Raw genomic sequence first — 21,777 nt, 5'->3', positions numbered from 1 at the left:
GGAAAAATTTAATGTGGCCAAATAGAATTTTGTTACACTTTCCTAAAAAGTTTACCCCTAGGCCATAGGAATTCAAACCAAAGAGGTTAATTTTTAAAAATACTTTTATCTCATAAAGTTAAGATCAACTATGGATATGCTTTTATTTCTGATGTTTTATCCTTGCAAAATATGTATTGCCTAAATGTATAATGATAATTAGATTTTTTAAATTTTATTTATTATTTTTTTAAGTTTACTTATTTATTTTGAGAAAGAACATGTGCAAGTGGGGGAGGCGAGAGAGAGAGAGAGAGAGAGAGAGAGAGAGAGAGAGAGAATCCTAAGCAGGCTCCATACTGTCATCATGGAGCCTGATACAGGACTCAATCTCACGAAACATGAGATCATGACCTGAGCTGAAGTTAAGAGTCAGACACTTAACCGATTGAGCCACCCAGGCACCCTGATAATTATAATATTTAAAAGATTAAAGACTTAGTACTGCTATTCCTTTCCTTTTCTGTACCCAACAAATTTTAGAGGTTGATCTCTACACACTTTTGTGACAAATTAAAGTTTAGAGGACTAGAGATTCTCACATGCAAACTTCTATTTCTGGCTATTTTAAATTCTAAACAAAGGTCTCTGATTCTGATAACAATTCTGATCTGTGGTTTTCTCCCACACCACCAAGCAATTTATTCAATTCTGACACAGAGATAGCATCAGATCCCACAGGTTAAGGCTCAGCACCATAAGACTGCATGCCCCCCACCCCCATCCCTGCCTCACTTCAGATGTCTATAGCAAGAGCTGGTTACCACCTGTGTTTCTGACCCATGAGCCACAGATGGAAGGTTCCAACAACCCCCTCCTTGGGTTCAATTAATTTGCTAGAACAGCTCATGTAGCTCAAAGAAATATTTACTTACTAGATCACCAGTTTATTATAAAAGGAAATAATTCAGGAGAGCCTGATGGAAAAGATGCATAAGGCAAAGTAGGTGGGTCCTTTGGGATTTTAGGAAGGCTTTATTACGTAGGCATGGTTGATTAAATAATTGGCCATTGGTGATTGATGCAGCTCCTCTTCTCTTGTCAGAGGTCAGGGGATGGGATGGAAAGTTCCAACACTCTAATCAAGGATTGGTTCCCTGGCCATCTTTAGGTGACCTAAGGGCTTTCCAAAAGTCACCCTATCACATAACAGAAGACATCTTTATAACTCTCATCACTTAGGAAATCCCAAGAGTTTTACAAACTCTGTGTCAAAAACTTGGCTGAAGACCAAATATATATTTCTTATTACAAACCACAATATTGCAATGCCTATAAGACATGAATATTCAACATATTCTTTTGAAAAAGAGTGAATGTCTACATGATCTAACTTAATTTTATGTTTTGTTATTTTTCAAAGTGATGGTAAATGCAGCCCAACCTTAAATGTCCATATTATAAAACAATAGAGAAATATTAATAGGGCTTAAATATATGGAATAAAGTACTAATTCATTAATAGGACTATAGAGTACTCTGTTTATTAAAAAAAAAACCAAAAACTAAAAATGCTGCATTTATATCATGTCTAATTACTGGGTTCTGCTACACATGATTATGACACAAGATCACCCTGATGGAATACTAAGTCAAGGATGCTACCGCCCCAGTTCCCCTAATTTGGTGGAGATGAGGGTCATCTTTGGGTTAATGGAACTCAGGAGATCAGGCCCTCTCTAATATGACAGCCACCTTTACCTCCAGGGCACTCTCCCATCATCTCATCTCCCAACAACTCTCCAGAAGCACCCCAAGGCAGAATAACATCATGAAAGCCAGGAAGAGGTGGTAGTGACCTCATGACTGCGGGTCCACTCTGCTTGCAGCAAAACAGCTATGGCCTCCACTCACACACCTAGAATTCTGTCCTCATGGAGACTACTACTTTCTGAAAATCATTATTTCATTATAAAAAGCCAGAAAGCTTGAATCTGCCTAAGTATCCAAAGGACAGGGCAGGCCTACTTCCTGACTGCACAGGATACCTCCATTCTCCTCTGAGCCTTAGTCTTTACTTTGCCAAGTATAACCATCAGTGAATTCCGTACAATGCAGTAGGGGATGCAGCTCATGGTTGGAGAGGACTGTGTGCCCTTTCTGTAAATGCAGAAGTGGCATGACCTATGTAAGGCACAGCTATTCAAACAGGACTTTATATAGCTCAGCATCAAGTTTTAAATCATTCAAGGAAGGAATCTGTAAGGACACATACCAGCCTTTCTCCAGAGAGAGATCAATGAACTGTGGAGACATGTTGGCCAGGAATACTTTCTTTCATCTAGATTTAGAGTGTGACACACGGGTACCAGTCTAACTGTTATTCCTAAAGGAAAGAGCAGTCTTTATAATCAATTGGAGGTGGAACATGGCCAGGGCTGCATGGGAGAGGATGGAGACAAAGCTGATGGATTATTTAGAGCATCTTTAACATTATTCAACACGATAAAATGACAGATGAACTTGATTAAATAAAGTTTTCAAGCTTAGAAAGACATCCAAGGCATCAAGGATCCTAAATGTTTTATTATAGATCTTACTCAGGAGACAAAAGCAAACTAAATCCAAATGGGATGAAATAAAATAAAAATGCTCATAGGTTTCATGTAAGACAACGTTCAGAAAGAGTGAGCACACAAAACTTTGTGTATCTATATACTGATAATATTATAGTTATAATTAGAAAACCTAAATTGCAAAAAAGAATACCATTTCTGGAGTTATATTTAGGTATAATGCAATTTCCTTTTTTTTTTTTTTTTTGGTCCAGTAATATTACTAGTCTTAAAAATTGCAAAACCATAGGGGCACCTGGGTGGCTTAGTGAGTTAAGTGCTTGACTCTGGGTTTCGGTTCAGGTCATGATCTGGCAGTTTGTGGGTTCAGGCCCCATGTCTGACTCCATGCTGCCGATGAAGAGCCTACTTAGGATTCTCTCCCTCTCTGTCTGTCCCTCTGCTCACTCTTTCTCAAAAACAAATAAACTTTAAAGAATTGCAAAATCATAGCTCCTAAAACTCCAAGAGCATTAGAATTGGATATGAAATTATAATGTACATAAAATATTATGTATATACAATAATCTAAATGATGGTTATGATGATTTATGATTTAAAGGTCCTTTTAAGGAGGAATAAATTGTAAACAACAGCTTTCTTTTCTTTTTTTTTTTACAATTTTTTTAATGTTATATATTTTTGAGAGACAGAGTGTAAGCTGGGGAGGGGCAGAGAGAGAGGGAGACACAGAATCCGAAGCAGGCTCCAGGCTCTGAACGTCAGCACGGAGCCCGACGTGGGGCTCGTGAGATCATGACCTGAGCTGAAGTCGGATGCTTAAGCGACTGAGCCGCCCAGCACCCCCACCAACAGCTTTCTATATAAACCAAAGAACCCAAGCTTATTATACCAACTTGCCATGATGATTGTTCAATCAATAGATACTTGAATTGACTGGAAATGCCAATATCCAAGACCACATTATAATTCTACAGCTAGTTCTTTGGCATCAACATGGTTAGTCTTCACTGAGTGCCCACCGATCAGGAAGTACCCTATTATTTCTTCATCAAAAAAGTGCCTTCTTTCCCTGGGCTCAGATTCCATTCATGAACTAGTAGTTGCTCATGGTTCAAACTGCAAAGCGCCAACTGTTTATGACAAGCAGAAACAAACACCCTGAGCAGCACCTTGGCCAGAAGTCCTGTGGAGTGGGGTCCTGAATGAGCACCCCAAAAGGCAAGAGAAGGACTAGGGCCATTACAGTGAGAGGGTGAAGGTTTAATTAGAAATGAGGCTTTACCCCACAGTAAACACAGACAAATTTCTTTCCCTTTTATTTTCATTTATTTTAACCATTTGTTATATCCCCTATTTTTTGTGATTATCACTTCTTTATCAGAAATACAGGCTGAGAAAACTTGACAATATGACTCCTATATAGATAAGATTTGAAAATGTTTATTTACAATAGATGAATGACTTCAAAATACATACACACATATACATACATAATATCTAATACATTGTGTGTATTTTTTAAAATTTTTTATTTTAAGTATGTTCCACGCCCAAAGTGGGGCTTGAACTCATGATCCTGAGATCAAGAGTTGCATGCTCTACTGACTGAGCCAGCCAGACACCCCATGTTGTGTGTATTTTTAACATGGTTTATGATTTCCTGAAATGGGTTTACACGGGAAAAGCACTGGCCCATTTCATCATTGTAGAGTCAAGCTATTATAAACTAATCATCTGAATTAATGGGGATCTTTTTGATTTTGGAATGAGCTATGCAATTTCTTTTTTTTTTTTCAGTTTTTACCAGCAGATTTATCTCTCAAATTTTGATTGATGTAATATTCATGTTCGTAGTTAAAAGATTTGTTTTCCATGAATACATACTGAACTCTAAGGGCATAGGGGATAGATAGCCCAAGAGTGTACCAAGAAGGAAGACAAAGGAACTTTTTTGTTAGGACTTCAAAGCAATCAGCAACTTCAACAGATCACTGAAGGTGGTGAGCACATCCAATTGTGGTCTGTTTTTATGCTTAGAACTCTAATGTGAGAATTCTACTTATCTTAAAAAAAACAACAGCTTTACTGGGGTGCCTGATTGGCTCAGTTGGTTAAGCTTCTGACTTCGGCTCAGGTCACGATCTCACAGCTTGTGAGCTCCAGCCTCCTGTAGGGCTCCGTGCTGACAACACAGAACCTGGAGCCTTCTTCAGATCCTTTTCCCATCTCTCTCTGCCCCTCTACCACTCATGTGTGCTCGCATGTGTATACACACACACACACAACAAACACACACACACTTTCTCTCTCAAATATAAACATTTTTAAAAAAGCTTTACTGAGATATTATTAGCATACTATAAAATTTGGCCACTTAAAGTGGACAATTCAATGTTTCTTTTAGTATATTCACAGGGTTGTGCAGCCATCTAATTTTAGAACATTCCATACTCCCAAAAGAAACTTCACTTGCCGTCCCTCCACACACCACTCTCCCCTCAACCCCCAACACAGCTAATCTACTGGCAGATCCTATATATTTGCCAATTCTGGACATTTCATGTAAGTCAAATCATACAATATATAGTCTTTTGTGACTGTCTTCTTTCACTTAGCCTAATATTTTCAAGGTTCATCCACAGTACAGCATTTATCAGTGCTTCATTTCTTCTTATTGCCAAATATTCCATTGTAATATTCACATTTTATTTATCTACTCATCAGTTGATGGACATTTGAGTTGTTTCCATCTTTTGGATATTATGAATAATGCTGCCATGACCACATGTGCAAAAGCGTTTGTGTGGACGTATGCTTCTACTTCTCTTCGGTATAAACATAGGAGGGAGTTGCTGGGTCCCGTGGTAACTCTGCGTTTAAACTTCTGAGGGGATGCTTGACTGTTTTCCAAAGTGGCTGCAGTATTCTACATTGCTGTCAGCAACGTGAGACTCTCACAGGTACTCCTCATCTCCCCCAACACTTGTTATTGTCCACCTTTTTCTCGCCATCCTAGTGGGCATGTCTCTTTGTGGTTTTAATTTACATTTCCGTGATGGCTAATGATACAGGGCACCTTTTCAAATGTTTATTGGCCATTATACTTACTTTCTGAAGACCATTCTCCATCTGCTCCCTACAAAGACACTGAATAGTACCTAATTTTTTTGTATGTCCTATATAAAAATACATATTCTTAAATTCCTTCAATACTGATCTCCATTCTTGGTTCCCTCCACACATACCTCTTACCCCTCCATTACACACACACACACACACACACACACACACACACACACACTCAGCACATGCTTTCACAACTGATTCCTTTTAAAATTGGATTTGGTGCTTTATCACGGTTGCTTCTAAATCTTAACCAGACTTCAGCAGCAAAACCAACTAAGTTAATTGCTATTTGTCAAACAAACTAACTACCAGCATGTCTTGGTCTAACCTTTGCTTCAAATGTTTTGTAGAGACCAATACCTAAAACACTGCGGAGACAATCTCTTCCATCTTTACCTCTCATGACTAGTCTCTGATTATCCATTATTTACTTTAGAATTCCAAACTTTTAAGAAGCACTTTCCATTTCTCTAAAACTTCATTCGCACTACTGGGAACAGAGGTGGTGTCAGAGTGGAATCCTGAAGCAAAGCAGGTGGAATTCTTTGTTTGAAGAGGTCACAGTCAGCATGGAGAATATCATAGCGGGAATGAACTGCGGGAGCCTCTTGCTTCTTACGTTTTTCACTATCTTAAAAATCCAGGCTCTCATAGAAGCCCACACAAACCTAAGAATTTGTTAATTTGATATTGTACAAATCTAACATATCTAGACCTCCTCATCCACTAGATTATAATCGTGACATTGTTTGAGAATATCCTAACGAAACTTAAAGTGACCCCTTAAAAATACCATCTTGCTTATAAAGGAACAGCTTGTGTAAGAATTGTTTTCAGCCCATACAAGCTACATGATGTTATTTTTTCATGGGCAATTTAAAATATCTACTCCATGATGTAATTTTGATCCAAAATGGTTTCACTACAAACTTTGCTAGGACATCAAAAAATATTTTTAGCAAATGTTGAAGAAAAATTAATAATTGCTCAGTTAACTTCACAAGCCTTTACAAACTTACTGGAAGGTACAACAATGTTTATTTAAATCCTTTTTAAAGCAAAAATATCTTTGGACAAGCTACTTTCTTGGCTTGGTCCTGATTCTCTGATGGGGAGCTGGAACCAGAAACTCTAAGGGTGAGTTTCTTCCATTTTTTAACATGAGGCTTTTGAGAAAGGTTTTTCCAAGATTTAAAAAACATCTCTTGGAACATGGCAAGGACAAGAAATGTGAAGATCTTTTTCATAATGTTTACCTTATGATTTTAAATCATTCTTGGAGAGCAAAGTTTTAGAAAGTATATTTCTGATATCCAGGGGGTCACATCTTTTTCCCCAACCTTGTCTTTGGAAATCATTTTAAGATAGAAAGGGAAAATTTGCATTCTTGATCTCTAACATCCTGGCTAACACCAACTTGTCAGTATATGAGCTTAGACTTACAATTTTCTGACCCTCTATAGCTGGTACAGGCTGCAACATGCAAATAGCAAGTTCTTTTTTTTTCTTTTCTTTTTTTTTTTTTTAAATTTTTTTTTTCAACGTTTATTTATTTTTGGGACAGAGAGAGACAGAGCATGAATGGGGGAGGGGCAGAGAGAGAGGGAGACACAGAATCGGAAACAGGCTCCAGGCTCTGAGCCATCAGCCCAGAGCCCGACGCGGGGCTCGAACTCACGGACCGCGAGATCGTGACCTGGCTGAAGTCGGACGCTTAACCCACTGCGCCACCCAGGCGCCCCTAGCAAGTTCTTATTACATGAATCACATCAGGTTATTCCTTTTTTAAAAAACCCTTTTTGATGACTTTCTATTGCGCGCACAGTAAGAGTCAATCTCTTACCATGATCTCCAAGAGACTAAATGATCAGGCCCCTGCCTATCCATCAAATTCATCTAATGACCTTCATCTTTCTTGGAGTTCACCAATTTTTTTTGCCATGTTGTCTGGAACTTCCTACATCTCTGCCTGGCAGGGTCACACACAATGTTGCCCCTTACCACCCTGCCCTTTCACATAGCTGACTACCTCAAATTCTTTAGGTATCAATATAAATGTTGCCTCTTCGAAAAGGCTTCCTCTTACCACATTTTAAGGCACATCTTCGAAAATGGTTCATTATTTTCCTCATGTTACTTATTTCAACCTGTAATTTAAAACTGGGTTTGCTTTTTTATTGTCTGCTTCTCTACTAAAGTGTAAGATCCATACAACCAGAAAAATTGCACAGCACACAGGACATAAATAATTTTGAATAACTAATAAATAAATGAATCATCTATTATGTCTTAATGCATATTAATTACTCCTTTGGCGAATATAAATCATCTTCCCTATACATTCTCAGGCTCTATTAGCCACAATTCTGACTCTTGTCAATTGTTGTACTAAAGCTTCTGCTATAGAAAGTCAGAAGTAGGAAGAGAATTTCCTTATGTGTTGTTTCTCTAGACATTGTCGCCTGAGTTAAAGGAGAAAATGGTCGGCCAAATTTCTTTAATGCTGCACTGCAACAATGCAGTAAAAGAGGCAATTTCACTTAGGTATCCAACAAATACATTATTACATAACAATAAACCTTCTTTCCTTAACTCTATTCTTCAGGTATATTTTTCAAATACTTTGAAAATGGTCACTTTCTTCTACCCTAATAACCTCGTACTTAAATCTGAACGTATAGCTCACTTAAATATAAATTATGGAAACAGGAATGTTAACATGGCATGAAGTGCTCTCCAATTTAATGCATAACCTTCTAAAGCCAAGCATTCAAATCCTTTTCCTCTAATTACAAATTTCAGCTGGGCAGAAACCGGACTTGATTGCCACATGCTTGTGCAATTAGAGGAGTAGTTATCCTTTCTCCTGGTTCATCAAAGACTACCTGTCTCAAAATAAAATAAACCAGTAAATTAAGTTAGACAACATTTTAAACACAACCCTTACTAATGCCACAACTGATTTATTAAATTAAAATGTCTTAAGCCAACTAAAAATAAGATTATGATAGGCCACACTGCACACTATGGTGTTGGAGGCCCAGTTGCCTAGAATGACCTTACTTCCATGGACTGCCTGTGAAAATCCAACCCTACCTCCAAACTCCCTGTTAAAAGTCCTCTGGACAGAATTAACCCTTCACCCCTGCCCCCAGTTTCTCTACCACATATACCACCACACCCATGCTAGGCTTTAGGTCAACGAAGACAGGACCTTCACCACATGGACATGAACGTCTCCTGTGCATAGTAAAAACTCCATATGGAAGGAGAGGATAATCACAAATAGCTTCACATAGTTATACAGCTGAAGCCTGCCTAAAAACTGAATTCCGCTTACAACAGAGCAAAGTGAGAAGTGAAGTTGTTTTGGGCCCCATTGTCTTCTCCCAGGACCACAGTCCCATCAGGGTCAAAAAACACATGTATTCCCAATCAATCTGTACTTCTTTCCTCTAATTAACATAGCTCTTGTTGTCCAAACTCCACAGGGCCTCGTTGATGGCAAGGTAACACTGATGCTACTGTCTTCCTGAAAATAAGAGATAAGGACTGTCCATTTCCTGACATATTAGCAATATGCTCTGTGAGGCCTTTAGGGAGATGTTTGGCAAAGTAAATATTGGTTTATTCCCCCATCTTCTGGAGATATCCAAGATCATTTTTTTCAATTATTTTTCACATATTTTGTGCTGCTCCGTGATAACAAGTCTAGATTTCTTACTGACAATTGTATATGCCTACTTCCAAGTATATATATATAAAAAACACTTTTTGTAAATCATGACAAAACTAACAGGTCAGTTGTCTAAAAGCATCACAACAGGAATTCCTTTGTGAATCATGATGAAAATAGGAGGGATAGACTGTGTGAACATTCTCAAGCAAAAGTTCACCCTTCGACTCAGAATCAAGATGTTTTACCTAACCAAAAACTCAGTCACAAAAATGCCTTGTATTTAATGAATATGTTCTTGAGATGCTTAACATGCCTTATCAATATGTTACAAGTACCTTATAGATAGTCATGATAAGGATATCATTTATATTAAATGATGGAGAAACGTCCATTGAGCATTTGGCATATAGACACTGTGCTAATACTCTAAATATATTATCTCATTTAGTCTACACAAGAACACTGCAAAACAATAAGGTATTGTTAACTCCATTTTGCAGTTTTGGAAACTATGACTTTCTATGACTAGGCTGTTAAGTGAAAGAGCTAACTCAAAAATCCTCATGTGTTCCAAACCACATCAATTAGAAAGAGAGCAGACCTTTTTGAGACCTTTCACAGATGTGTAGAAATTCACCATTTCTAGAAATATATTTACCTACTCATATGAGTCACCAGGACAGAGCCAGAAAATACAAAGTTACTACCACTCTATACTCAGAACCAAATAGAAATGATGGGATAAGAAATATTTTTACAGGCCTAACAACCTTAAAGATATTATTCAATCTATGAATTCCAAATTAGATGAAGGAAAACTGGATCAGAAAGCAAACATTCAATTACATTATGAAACCATTGTTCAGATTTTTTTCTACCATGCTAAGACATTCTGCTAATTATACAGATTATTTTTAAAGGCTTAATAAATTTGGGGTAGTATATTTAATTTTTTGGAAACTGTTCTTCTCTAACTCCAGTGACTGCGGTGAAGGAAACTGTCAATCATGGTACCCCTCCTCTCTGCCTGTACAACTGGGTCTGTGAACTATTTTACTAACTATGGTACCCCACGCCTGATCCAGAGTTGGGCACAGCTCATCTGGAGTTCTTCCTTGGAATTATTCTAGACGCTGGAGAGTGCTCTCACCTACTGGGTTGTGAGAATGTGAGTCATGCCTATGACCTATGGTCATGGGACCACCCTTAAATAAACAGCCTTCCTTGGAAACTAGACTAAACCACAGAGAGTGGTGGCAGGGGAATGAGAAGGGGAGAGCATGAGAGTAAGAGAGAAGCAGAGACAGGATAAGGAAGGAGGAGGAGGAAGAAGAGGAAAGAGGATATTTAAGAAGACAGATAGTGAGGGACAAGCACAGACATACCTGGCGAACCCCCACAGACTGCAGTTAAAATTTCTATATTCAGAAATCTACACACAAGTTCCATCCCTGCCCTTCTGTGGTTTGACTGTCTAAACAAAGTCTCTCCTTTTGTTTAAGGTTTTTTGAGGTTTGTTTCTACTTATAATGATAAACTTACGCTATGTAAGAAAGCATGTTCATTACTTCATAAGCAAATTCCTATTCCTGTGTCTGTGTCAAATACAATGATGCAACAAGTCAAATCGGCAAATATTTATGGAGACCATAAGAGGGAAAAGGCATTGTGGCTTAGTGACAGTGAGAGCTACATCAAAAATGAAGACACAAAACATCTCTTTGGTAAATAAAGACTAAAATGCAAATACCACAATAGTTATGGTATAAAATAAAAACAGACACACCATTAGGCATTATCAATGTATGAAATTGACTGAATAAAATATGCAGGTAATAAATACAGGGTACCAAGGAGAGAAAAATCAGGTTAGAAAACAACACTCCATTTTAAGCCTCTGTCGTGCTATGTGAAGTTCTACTCTGAATGACACAGACTGAACCAGCAGTGTAACACCCTTAACTGACCACATCCCGTTTCCTATCAATGTCTGAGGGTATGAAGCATTCCTAAAATATCCTTCTATTTATCTACAGAAAATATGATACAAGGCTTACACCAGGACAAGGCTGGCTTCATGGGTGTTGTTTGTGCACTTTTGGAAGTGCCCTGTGCTTGGTTCAATGCTTTGCTGTCTTGAAATTTTTAAATAATTTTTATAACAAAGGGCCCCACATTTTCATTTTGTACTGTTTCCTGGAAATTGTGTCACTGGTCCTATACTAATGAAAGAGACACATTTTCTACAAATGAGTCAGACCAATGGTCTTCCTTATCAAAACAACAGCATTTGCTGGGTAGGATAATATATTTCGGAAGTTAAAGGGCAAAGAAGCACTCACTCTAGCCTCATATTCCTTAACCTTCTATTAAAAGCAAATTATTTTGAAAAAATGAGAAGTCTGCAGTGAAGAGCAGTTATAATCTGCCAATTCACAACACTGTCATCAAGTGGTGAGCAAAGTCACCAAATGTTGCATCAGAAAGCAAAATCATCAAGGGTTGGGTAAAAAAGCCATGGTATAGGGGCACCTGGGTGGCTCAGTCAGTTGAGCGTCTGACTCTTGGTTTCAGCTCAGGTCAAGGATCTCACAGTTCATGAGATTGAGCCCTATGTCCAGCTCTGTGCTGATAGTATGGAGCTTGCTCTCTGTCCCTCTCTCTCTGCCCCTCCCCTACTCATTGGAGCACATTCTCTCCCTTTCTCTCTGCCTCTCTGTAAATAAATGAAGAGTAAAAAAAAAAAAAAAAAAAAAAAAAAAGGCCACAGTAGAGTCCTAGGGCATGACAAGCACAGGATGAAGGACAAAAGAAGCATCTGGTTCGTTTATGAGATACCTAGCGAAGAAAAGCTAGTTTGGGTCATGTTAAATGCACACAATATCACAGAACAGTGGATTGGTATCAACAGTGATCCCTAGAGACACAGCTCTACCTCATAGAGCACAGGCTAGATGAGACCGAGTATCACTGGGAAATTGTGCAACTGAATTAGTCAGTCTCAACAGTTCCTCTGAGACGGCATCTCACCAGCTCCTGTAGAGGCATGCAGAGTAAAGGCAAGCTACAATGAGAGTGGGTACCTACCTTCTTGTCTCAGGATCCCTAAAAGTAGCACCATAGGACCCTGCCAGCCTTCTGAGATTTACTTATTTCTTTGATATGCTATCAGAACACCTACTCCAAAACTATAGCTCCATCCATCCTGTCTCATTGACACCTACCTCTCATCATTTCCACTCTCATTAAGGAGTCCAGCCCCAGCCATCAAACAAATGGCTATACACGGCGAAATACTCATCTGTTTGATTTGTACACTCATGTGACTGAGGTGTCGGCCCTTTTCCAGGGGAACAAGTTGACATTAGAGATGAAAAGAGGCCTGTGGCGAACCAGTGAGGGACCTGGAGGGGAGTTGTAGGTAATGTGCCGAGGTCAAAAGAAGATTCCTCTTTACAATTTTCCAAACTGACAGGCTTTGCTTAGTAATTTTTTTCTGAAAAGATAATATATAACTAAGTCTGAAGGGAATGAATGATGGTTTAAATGGGCTTGTACTTTAGGAATTACCTCTCCTGTCTATCTCACCTGTATGGACTTTTGACTAAATTGCATCTTTTATGTTAACCCATAATGATGGACTTTGAAGTAGAATACTCTCATTATCTTTGGAGTGGGTGTTTAAAGTGTTTTACTTCTGTTCAAACCACTCTCTTTTCCCATCTACTATTCACTGAGGTATACTTTCTTCTATGATAAGGCTATGGCATCTAAGTGATGCATATGAGTTGGCATTCATAGCATAGTCTGTGTGCTCAATAAATGCCAGCAATTAATTTCAACTGACTTAAGGATATATCAGAATCTACTTATGTATGATAACTAGGTAGATAATCATGGTTTTGTATGTAAGGAGGACAGGAAGCAGAAATTGTGGAATTTTGTGGTATGATGAACAAAGTCCCTTAGGATATAAGTTTCCTGAAGATCTAAAGCAAAGTCATTGTTAGTGCAAGGATATTGGAAAATATACTAATCGGTTCAGTATTAGGATTTGGTTTACAGGGCTGATTATGTTTCTTTTCCATTCTCCCACTAGACCCAGCTATTTAGGGCTGCTGTCCTGGGAGGGCTAGCTTTCCTCCTGAATTAATATTCAATATGCCTCTATGGAATATCATAATTAGTGACAGAGACTTTATTTTATGTACTTAAGAAATTTCCCTTCATTCCTGAAAAAATTTACTTTAGGAAATGTAGTATAATTCTACAAGAATCTTGAAAGATATTTTAAAAATATTGATCATCTGTTTCTTGGTGACATTGGGCAGAAATTTTAATACAAATGGTGAAATTTCAACAATATATCATGAATTGAGCAAAAACAAAAGAAAAATGAGTCATCTTACCTTTGTAGTCTTTGCTATTGGCCTTTTGAGGTGAGTAGGTTTATCATCTCAGCAAGGTTGTTCCACTCCACTTATGTGATCTGCTTGTGTGTGGTTTCCTCATCAGAGAAGTTGTTTTACCAGACAGTGGTCCTGGCAAACCATCTCCTCAGCTATTCTCTGTAGCATCATAGCCTCTACGCCAACCCTTCTTACTCAAACTCCAAATTTTGCCAAATCTCAGCACCCTGTTAGACTTGATATTCCAGGTTGAAGGCCATCTAATTTTTCATTCAGGCTATAAAACTTGGCAACCCCAGTGGTGTCACACCTAATAAAATACCAGTTTTAAAATGCCATTGTGCAAATGAAAAAAACCTACCTTTCTTGTAGAATGAGTTTGTTCTCTTTCTTCCAAAAGTCTTTAAAGTCAGAGCTGAATTCATGCCAGATACTGAAGAAAACATTTGGGGACACTTCCTTCTCTCCAATTTTTGGTTTCATGAAGAAATAGGCTGTAGTCTCCAAAAAGCTGTCAGAGCACACACACACAAGCATAAAAGCTATGATTACTTTCCAATATGGGATATTCTTTCTCCATCCAAATGTTGATTTCATTCATGTGCAGTTATTATTACCATGAGAACTCAAAATTTTGAAGCATCAACAGTAGTCTCCTATGGTTTCATGTTAGAGTTTTGGATACAGACGGTAGCAGCTGATAAGAATCCTCCCTATACTGATAACTATGCCTGGTCCAATTCCATTTTCAAAGTTAATCACCAAGTGCCTGACATATTTCAGAAATAAACCCCGTACTCGAGCTGGGACCTACTGAAAGTAGTGGGTCTATAATTTTTTCCAACACTCTAAAAAAATGAAATACCAGCCATTTGTCCCCAAACTAATATGTATGCTATATGTATTTAATATCACTACATACATTTTGGCTTCCTACACTGCCAGGGAAAGAAGAAAGTGAGTTCCAGAAAATGGTGACAAGTGTCCCATCAGATCATGGCAATCTCACTGAGTGGATACCAATATGGCAGCCAGTACTCTGTCAGTAGACTGACAGTGCCACTCTTCAGAAGGTGGTGCTTAAAACTACAGCTACATGAAGCTCAGAAGAGTTTCAAAAGGCCTGATTGACAGAGAACATACAACTAATAAACGGTAGATTTAGAACTCCCCAAAGTCTTCTGTTCCCATAAAAAAATGCCCTGAAAAGGACCTAGGCCAATAAAACTGATAATGTCATAGAGAAGAGACGTGGGCAGCTGGTCAGAGTATGGCCAGAGTTGCTGCAAAAAGAAGTGACATTCCAATAACCTTTGCCCCTCTTCCCTTTCTTCCCCCACTTTGGTAGTGGGCAAGCATTAATGCTGATACACAAAGACCAAGTTCGATTTACTATGAAGTAAAATTTTCTAAGGCAACTTGATTTTACCATATTGTATTGTTTAAGAATATGTGTACACACATATATACATTAATACACATCTGGGTATGTATTCAGTTTGTCATATAGCTGATTTCAAATCCCTATCCTGAAAAAAATACGAAAAATATCTCATTGAGATGAGCATTAATAAAATGAGATGCGCAAGGTGAATCTGCTCAGAAGATAAAGGAGACTGAGCATCACACACAAAATCAAGAATTCTCAGCCACCTTAAGAGTTACCAGAGGGCTAGTCTGTATTGTTTTTAAACTCGCCTTATAGTGGTCTCTGAGCAGCAAGATTCCCAGGGACACCAGCGTTTCGATTCTGGGATGACAGAATTTAGATACAGATTTAGATTTACATTTACATTTAGAGATGAGAGCAATTTTTTGATCAAATGTGTAACTCCTGGGAATCATATATTTCTTCCTAGTTAGCCTAGTAGGAAAAATGACACAGGAAAGAAAGTCAATTCTGAGAAAGAGTCAGGCTGTGAAGGGGATATTGTATCTGAGAATCTGGCTGCTGTGAGCTATGGTAATGACATCAGGATACCTCCACAGGAGGTATTGATGGCATGAAGACTGCCAGGAGAGTGACAGCAGGGAGCAAGAGCAGTCTAAGACATATCTGGGTCATATTTTATTAAAACTGATAACATATATACATACTTCCCTCCTGGGAAAACTGGTAATTCTCCTTATATGCCTAAAGACTATTTATGACCTATATGGCAGAAATCAGGTCTCAAATCCTTGACTATCCACTTATTCTTTTCCATCATTTCTCAGTATTTATGCTTTGTAAAATTTATTACAGACCAAGCCAGTCTACTTGGGCAGACATATCTAAGTTTTAATAGTTGGTTCATCTGTTCAGCCACTTACAACATTTTGAAAGTTCTATCATGAGGCAGCATGGTATAAAGGAAAGAATATAGGATTAAGAATAGGAAGACATAGGATATTGAATCTTGGCTATCCATACGAGCAAACCATTTCACATCATCTGACCCAGCTTTTTCACCTATAAAATAGTGAATGTCATAAGCAATTTAATTCCAAAGAACATTAATTTCCAAAGTGTTTGTTAAATGTTTTAACACAGAAAAAACTTATTTTGTATTTTGTATTGCATATTATTTTACATTACGTATATTCTATATTAAATATTAAGCAATATAAATATATATTTACCAAATATTTTCTCTAAACTGTATTAATTGAATTCAGGTTGATTTATTAATAAAATCTTATGTGATCATGTTCCCTGCTATTTTTGAATTATTGGCATGCAGAGAGGTTTGCGATACTAGTAATAATTATTCTAATCATTGAATAATTTTCCCTTGGCTTTGTCCTAAATTGCCTACATAGCTTTAAGAAGATAACAATTTTTGAATTTCAGTTTTGAGCTTTTAGTTTCTTCATCTGTAAAGTGGAGGGTATGTCTGCTTTTCTATATATAATAAAGATTAAATGAAAAGTACTTGCAAGTTATAAACTAAAATAGAAATATATGTATTAACTTTATAAGGAGCAAGCATTTTTCACTAAAAACATTCTATACGCAAAACTTAATAAATCTGTGGGACATATTAGTATCTTACTATTGAATTAAAGTCCAGTGTGAAATTGCTGAACAGAATGATTCCCAATGATGACAACCTATGTACTTAGTCATTTCTTTGGAAGTGGCCACAGTGAAAGACAAGTGTCACCTAAGTATGACACAGAGAGTAAAGAATTACCTCAGGACCACAAATGCTGTCCCAACTCTATTCAACAACCCCACATCCTAGAATAAAGCATAAGCACTTTTCAAAACCAACCAAACAAATGATAGGCAAAAATTTCTACAAGTGAACAGAGTATACAAGTATACAAGTATACAAGTGATCAGAGGTATTTTTGGTTATATAATCCTGTCTATATTAGGTGGCATTCAGCTAATCCAAACTTAAATAACATGAAAGATACCCATTTGGTTGATGGGTGGAAGGGATAGATTGTATTCTTTCTAAATTATCCTTTTTTTCCCCTAAATCTGAATCCAGGAGGGTCCCATCCACCATACAGTAATACAGGAACACAAAAGAATGTGGGCATTTTATCTGGGACCTTCATCACTACTGGCTGCTCTGTGAGGCTCTCTCGAAATAACTGTGACACGCTAGGAGCCAGTAGTGAACAGAACTGTAGTTATCACACTAAGAGAATATAGCAATCATAGTAAAAGATGACTTCAGAGGTCACCAAAAATCAAGAGCCCTGTAATCAGGATTCTTAAATAGCCCTTTCTGGAAAAGATCAGTACTACACTTCTTTTACTACAAACATGGTACAAATATACTGCTCTGCAATACAATTGAGGTAGCCACAGAGTTCTGAAAACATAGTTCCAGCAGAATTGTTTTGAAATTTCTCTGAATCCTCACATAAAAACAGAGAAAGCAACTGAGATATTAAAAATCAAAGCTAATAGGGGCGCCTGGGTGGCGCAGTCGGTTAAGCGTCCGACTTCAGCCAGGTCACGATCTCGCGGTCCGGGAGTTCGAGCCCCGCGTCGGGCTCTGTGCTGACGGCTCAGAGCCTGGAGCCTGTTTCCGATTCTGTGTCTCCCTCTCTCTCTGCCCCTCCCCCGTTCATGCTCCGTCTCTCTCTGTCCCAAAAATAAATAAACGTTGAAAAAAAAAATAAAAAAAAAAATAAATAAAAAAATAAAAATAAAAGCTAATAGGAAAATATCTGCAAAAACACTGTGTCCAATATCACCACAAACTTCAAAATGCAAACAGGTGGGGGGCATCTGGGTGGTTCAGTTGATTACACCTCCGACTTCAGCTCAGGCCATGATCTCGTGGTTCGTGGGTTTGAGCCCAGCGTAGGGCTCTGTACTGACAGCTCAGAGTCTGGAGCCTGCTTCAGACTCTGTGTCTCTCTCTTTCTCTGCCCCTCCCCAGCTCTCTCTGTCTCTCTCTCTCTCAAAAATAAATAAACATTAAAAAAAATTAAATGCAAACAGGTGGGACAAACCACTGACAACACAAAACCCAATTCATAACATCATCTGTATAGGAGGAGGCAGAGGAAAATAATAGAGGGACCCCTAAAAACAGAAGAACCCCTGAATCACAAACAGGCACTCTTAAAAAGTGTTAAGGGCCAATCTGAGGATTGCAGCTGAAATTGGAAGGGGTTTTACGCATTTTAACTCATGGAAGAGGAGAAAAGATCTAGAGTAAGTACTGAAAAGGATGGGAACAGTCTGCAATACATGAAGTCTTAGTACTAACCAAGAGAAACTCCCTCTTATGGCAAAGCTCTGCATTGATAGAAAATGCTGGGAGTAGATGCAAATTGTGCAGGATAAACACAGGGACAAAGAAAATAGAAAATGCAGATACAGTAGAGGGGAAATTTTGCGGGCAATATTTTTGTTTTATTCTTTTTTGCCATTGTGCACAAGCAACAAAAGAGAAATCTCTAGAACAGTGAAACTACTAAAGCTATCCTCATTCATCTCTTCATCCTAGAAGTTCACTAAAAATAATTTCATATAAAAATGAGGAGAAAAATATTGGGGCAGGAAAAAGTATGCCACTCAAACACTAAGCATAGCCATGTTGATGTGGTTTTATTATCAGAGAAACAGACTTCAAGACAATATTATTACAGCATGATTTCATAATGATAAAAACATCCCATTTTCAGAAAGACGTAACAATCCAAAATATGTATGCATCTAAGAAGAGTTTCAAAATACATGAAGGAAAACCCACAAAACAAAAAGGGAAAAGAGGTAAAACCTTCATCATAATTGTTTATTTTAACATCCTTTCTCAGTAATGGACAGAACTAGAAAAAAAAATCACTAAAGGATATAGAAGTTGTGAATATTATCCACAAATTGACCTAATTCACTTTTACAGAACACTGTAATCAACAATTAGAATATATGAGAGCATATGAAAACCTTCACCAACACAGATCAGACACTGAATCATAAAAGAAGTCTCAATAAATTTCAAAGGACTGAAATTATCCAGAATATGTTCTCTGACCATAGTGGCTTTAAATTATGAAAAATTTAAAATCGTATATCTAGGAAATCTTCATTCTGGAAATTAACTAAACTGCTATAAATAACCCATGGGTCAAAAAAGTAATCACACATACACACACACACACACAATCACAAAAGAAATTAGAAAATATTTCAAACTGACTAAAATTGAAAACATAGATATCAAATATATATTTGGGAGCAGATAAAGCAGTGCTTAGAAATTTGGAAGTTTAAAATATCTATAATTAGAAAAAGTACTTATAATTAGAAAAATAAAGGTATAAAATGAATAATGTAGGCATCTACCTCAAGAAGTTGAAGAGAATCAAATTAAACTTGACTAGACAGAAGAATGGAAATAATAAGAACACAAAACAAAGAAATAGAAAAGAAACATTACAGAAAATTAACAAGACCATGAGCTGAATTACTGAAAAGTTTAACAAAATTGATAACCCCCTACCAAAGTTGATAAAGAAAAACAGAGAAAACACAAATCCCCAGTCCCATAGATGCAAGTGGTGTTATCATCATAGACCATACAGGCCCTAAAAGCATAATATGAGATATTATCAATAATTTTATGCCAAAATCTATTAAAAATTGAAATTACTTTCAATTTTTAATGAAGTTTTAATAAATAATTTTTATAAACTCGTAATAGAAAATGCCCCTTTCCAAATACTTGCAGTCCAAATTGTTTCACAGGTGCATTAACAAACATTTAATGAAGAAATAATGCCAATTTAACACTAACTCTTTCAGAAAACAGAGAATGAGGGCACACTTGTCAACTCATTTTATGAAGCCACCATTACTCTGATGTTAATACCAAAAACCAAAAACATATTAAGCAATCAGTGTAACGTGTCACATTAGCAGAGTAAAGAAGAAAAGCCAAATGATTATTTCAATAAATGAAGAAAAAGAATCTGAAAAACTCAACTAATTCATTATTACAAAAGAGGAAAAATTCTCTGCAAGATAAGAAGGCTTACACAATTAGATAAATGACATCTGTGAAAAGCCTCTAGCTGACATATACTCAAAATTATATATGCTATATGATTCCATTTAAATGAAATCTATGTATATACAAAATTAATCTATGTTGATAGAAGTAAAAATAATGATTGTCTCTTCACAGAGGTGTGAGGTAGACAGATTGAGGCAACAGAGCTGTTTTAAATCATGTTTGAATGGTAATTACTCATTGAACTTGTTTTATTGTATAAATTATGCCTCAATTAACAAAGAAAGCAAGTTAGAAAAACAAAAAAAGAGAAAGAAGGAGAGTGGGAAAGAAGGAACTGAAAGGAGACTGTGATTAAGTCCTATGTTTAGTAGTTTTGTTGTTGTTGTTGTTTAAGCTTATTTATTTATTTTGAGAGAGAGAGAGAAAGGAAGAGAGAGAGAGAAAAAATGAGAACAGGGGAGGGGCAGAGAGAAGGAGAGACAGAATCCCAAGCAGGCTCCACACCATTAGTGCAGAACCTGATGTAGGGCTCAAACTCACAAACCAAGCCGAGATCAAGAGTAGATGCTTAACTGACTGCACCATCCAGGTGCCCCTATTTAATAGCTATTAAAAGAAGAAAACAAACCAGGGATAAAATAATGGCTCTGCAGACCAGTGGGAACATGCCAGAGACAGGTTTATAAACAGATGAAAATTATTGGCTAATATTTCAAGATATGCTAAATGAAATTAATAAAATGATAGAAGCTATAATAAACATAATTCAAAGTAGAAAGACTCAGAAATGAGATGGTAGGATTTATTTTTTTTTTCAACGTTTTTTATTTATTTTGGGGACAGAGAGAGACAGAGCATGAACAGGCGAGGGGCAGAGAGAGAGGGAGACACAGAATTGGACACAGGGAGATGGTAGGATTTAGTAAAGAACCATGAAGTTTTAAGTATTTCACACATGAAGACTGGACCAGAAGTAACAAGAGTTAATAAGATCAATACATCATTTGTTAATAGAAATAAAGATAAAATGAAAGAAATATGGGGGTGCTTGGGTGGCTCAGTCAGTTTGGCATCTGACTTCAGCTCAGGTCATGATCTCACTGCTCATGAGTTCGAGTCCCACGTTGGGCTCTGTGTTAACAGCTCAGAGTCTGGAGCCTGCTTAGGATTCTGTCTCTCTCTCTCTCTCTCTCTTTGCACCCCCCCCCCCTGCTCATTCTCTGTCTCTCTCTCTCAAATATAAAATAAAACATAAAAATGTTTTTAAAAAGAAATAAAAATTTAAGAACAAAGAGAAATGAAGAAAAAAAAGAGAAAGTTACAAATATAAAAGACAAGACAGCCCCATAAGTGTATTATAAAAGCCTCTACAAAAGATAACCAAAGCAATGGCATGGAATACATACTTAAAAATATGACTCAAGAACACTTTTTAGGAATAAATAAAAGTATTTGGTGCTACATGTTAAAAGGGCATGCCAATAGTCAACTCTGAGACATATTCTAGTAATAAAAGTATTATATTTAAAAAATAA

General features: G+C 37.2%; 1 protein-coding gene across 2 annotated transcripts in view; it reads right to left on the bottom strand.

Moving 5' to 3' along the window:
• FMN2 (formin 2) overlaps window positions 1–21,777 on the bottom strand; it is a 393,006-nt gene that overhangs the window by 15,853 nt on the left and 355,376 nt on the right. For both annotated transcript variants that reach the window (XM_047076425.1, XM_047076426.1), the window contains one exon: window positions 14,134–14,283. In XM_047076425.1, the coding sequence (XP_046932381.1) occupies window positions 14,134–14,283 (150 nt within the window). The remainder of the gene's footprint in view (window positions 1–14,133; window positions 14,284–21,777) is intronic.

This window comes from Lynx rufus, unplaced genomic scaffold (assembly GCF_022079265.1).
Source record: "Lynx rufus isolate CCGP_SWC_20201006 ecotype Redwood Valley unplaced genomic scaffold, mLynRuf1.p SCAF_15, whole genome shotgun sequence".
Classification (NCBI taxonomy): Eukaryota; Metazoa; Chordata; class Mammalia; order Carnivora; family Felidae; genus Lynx; species Lynx rufus.
Note: the sequence above shows the minus strand (reverse complement) of the source record. Positions and strands in the feature narration are given on the sequence as shown.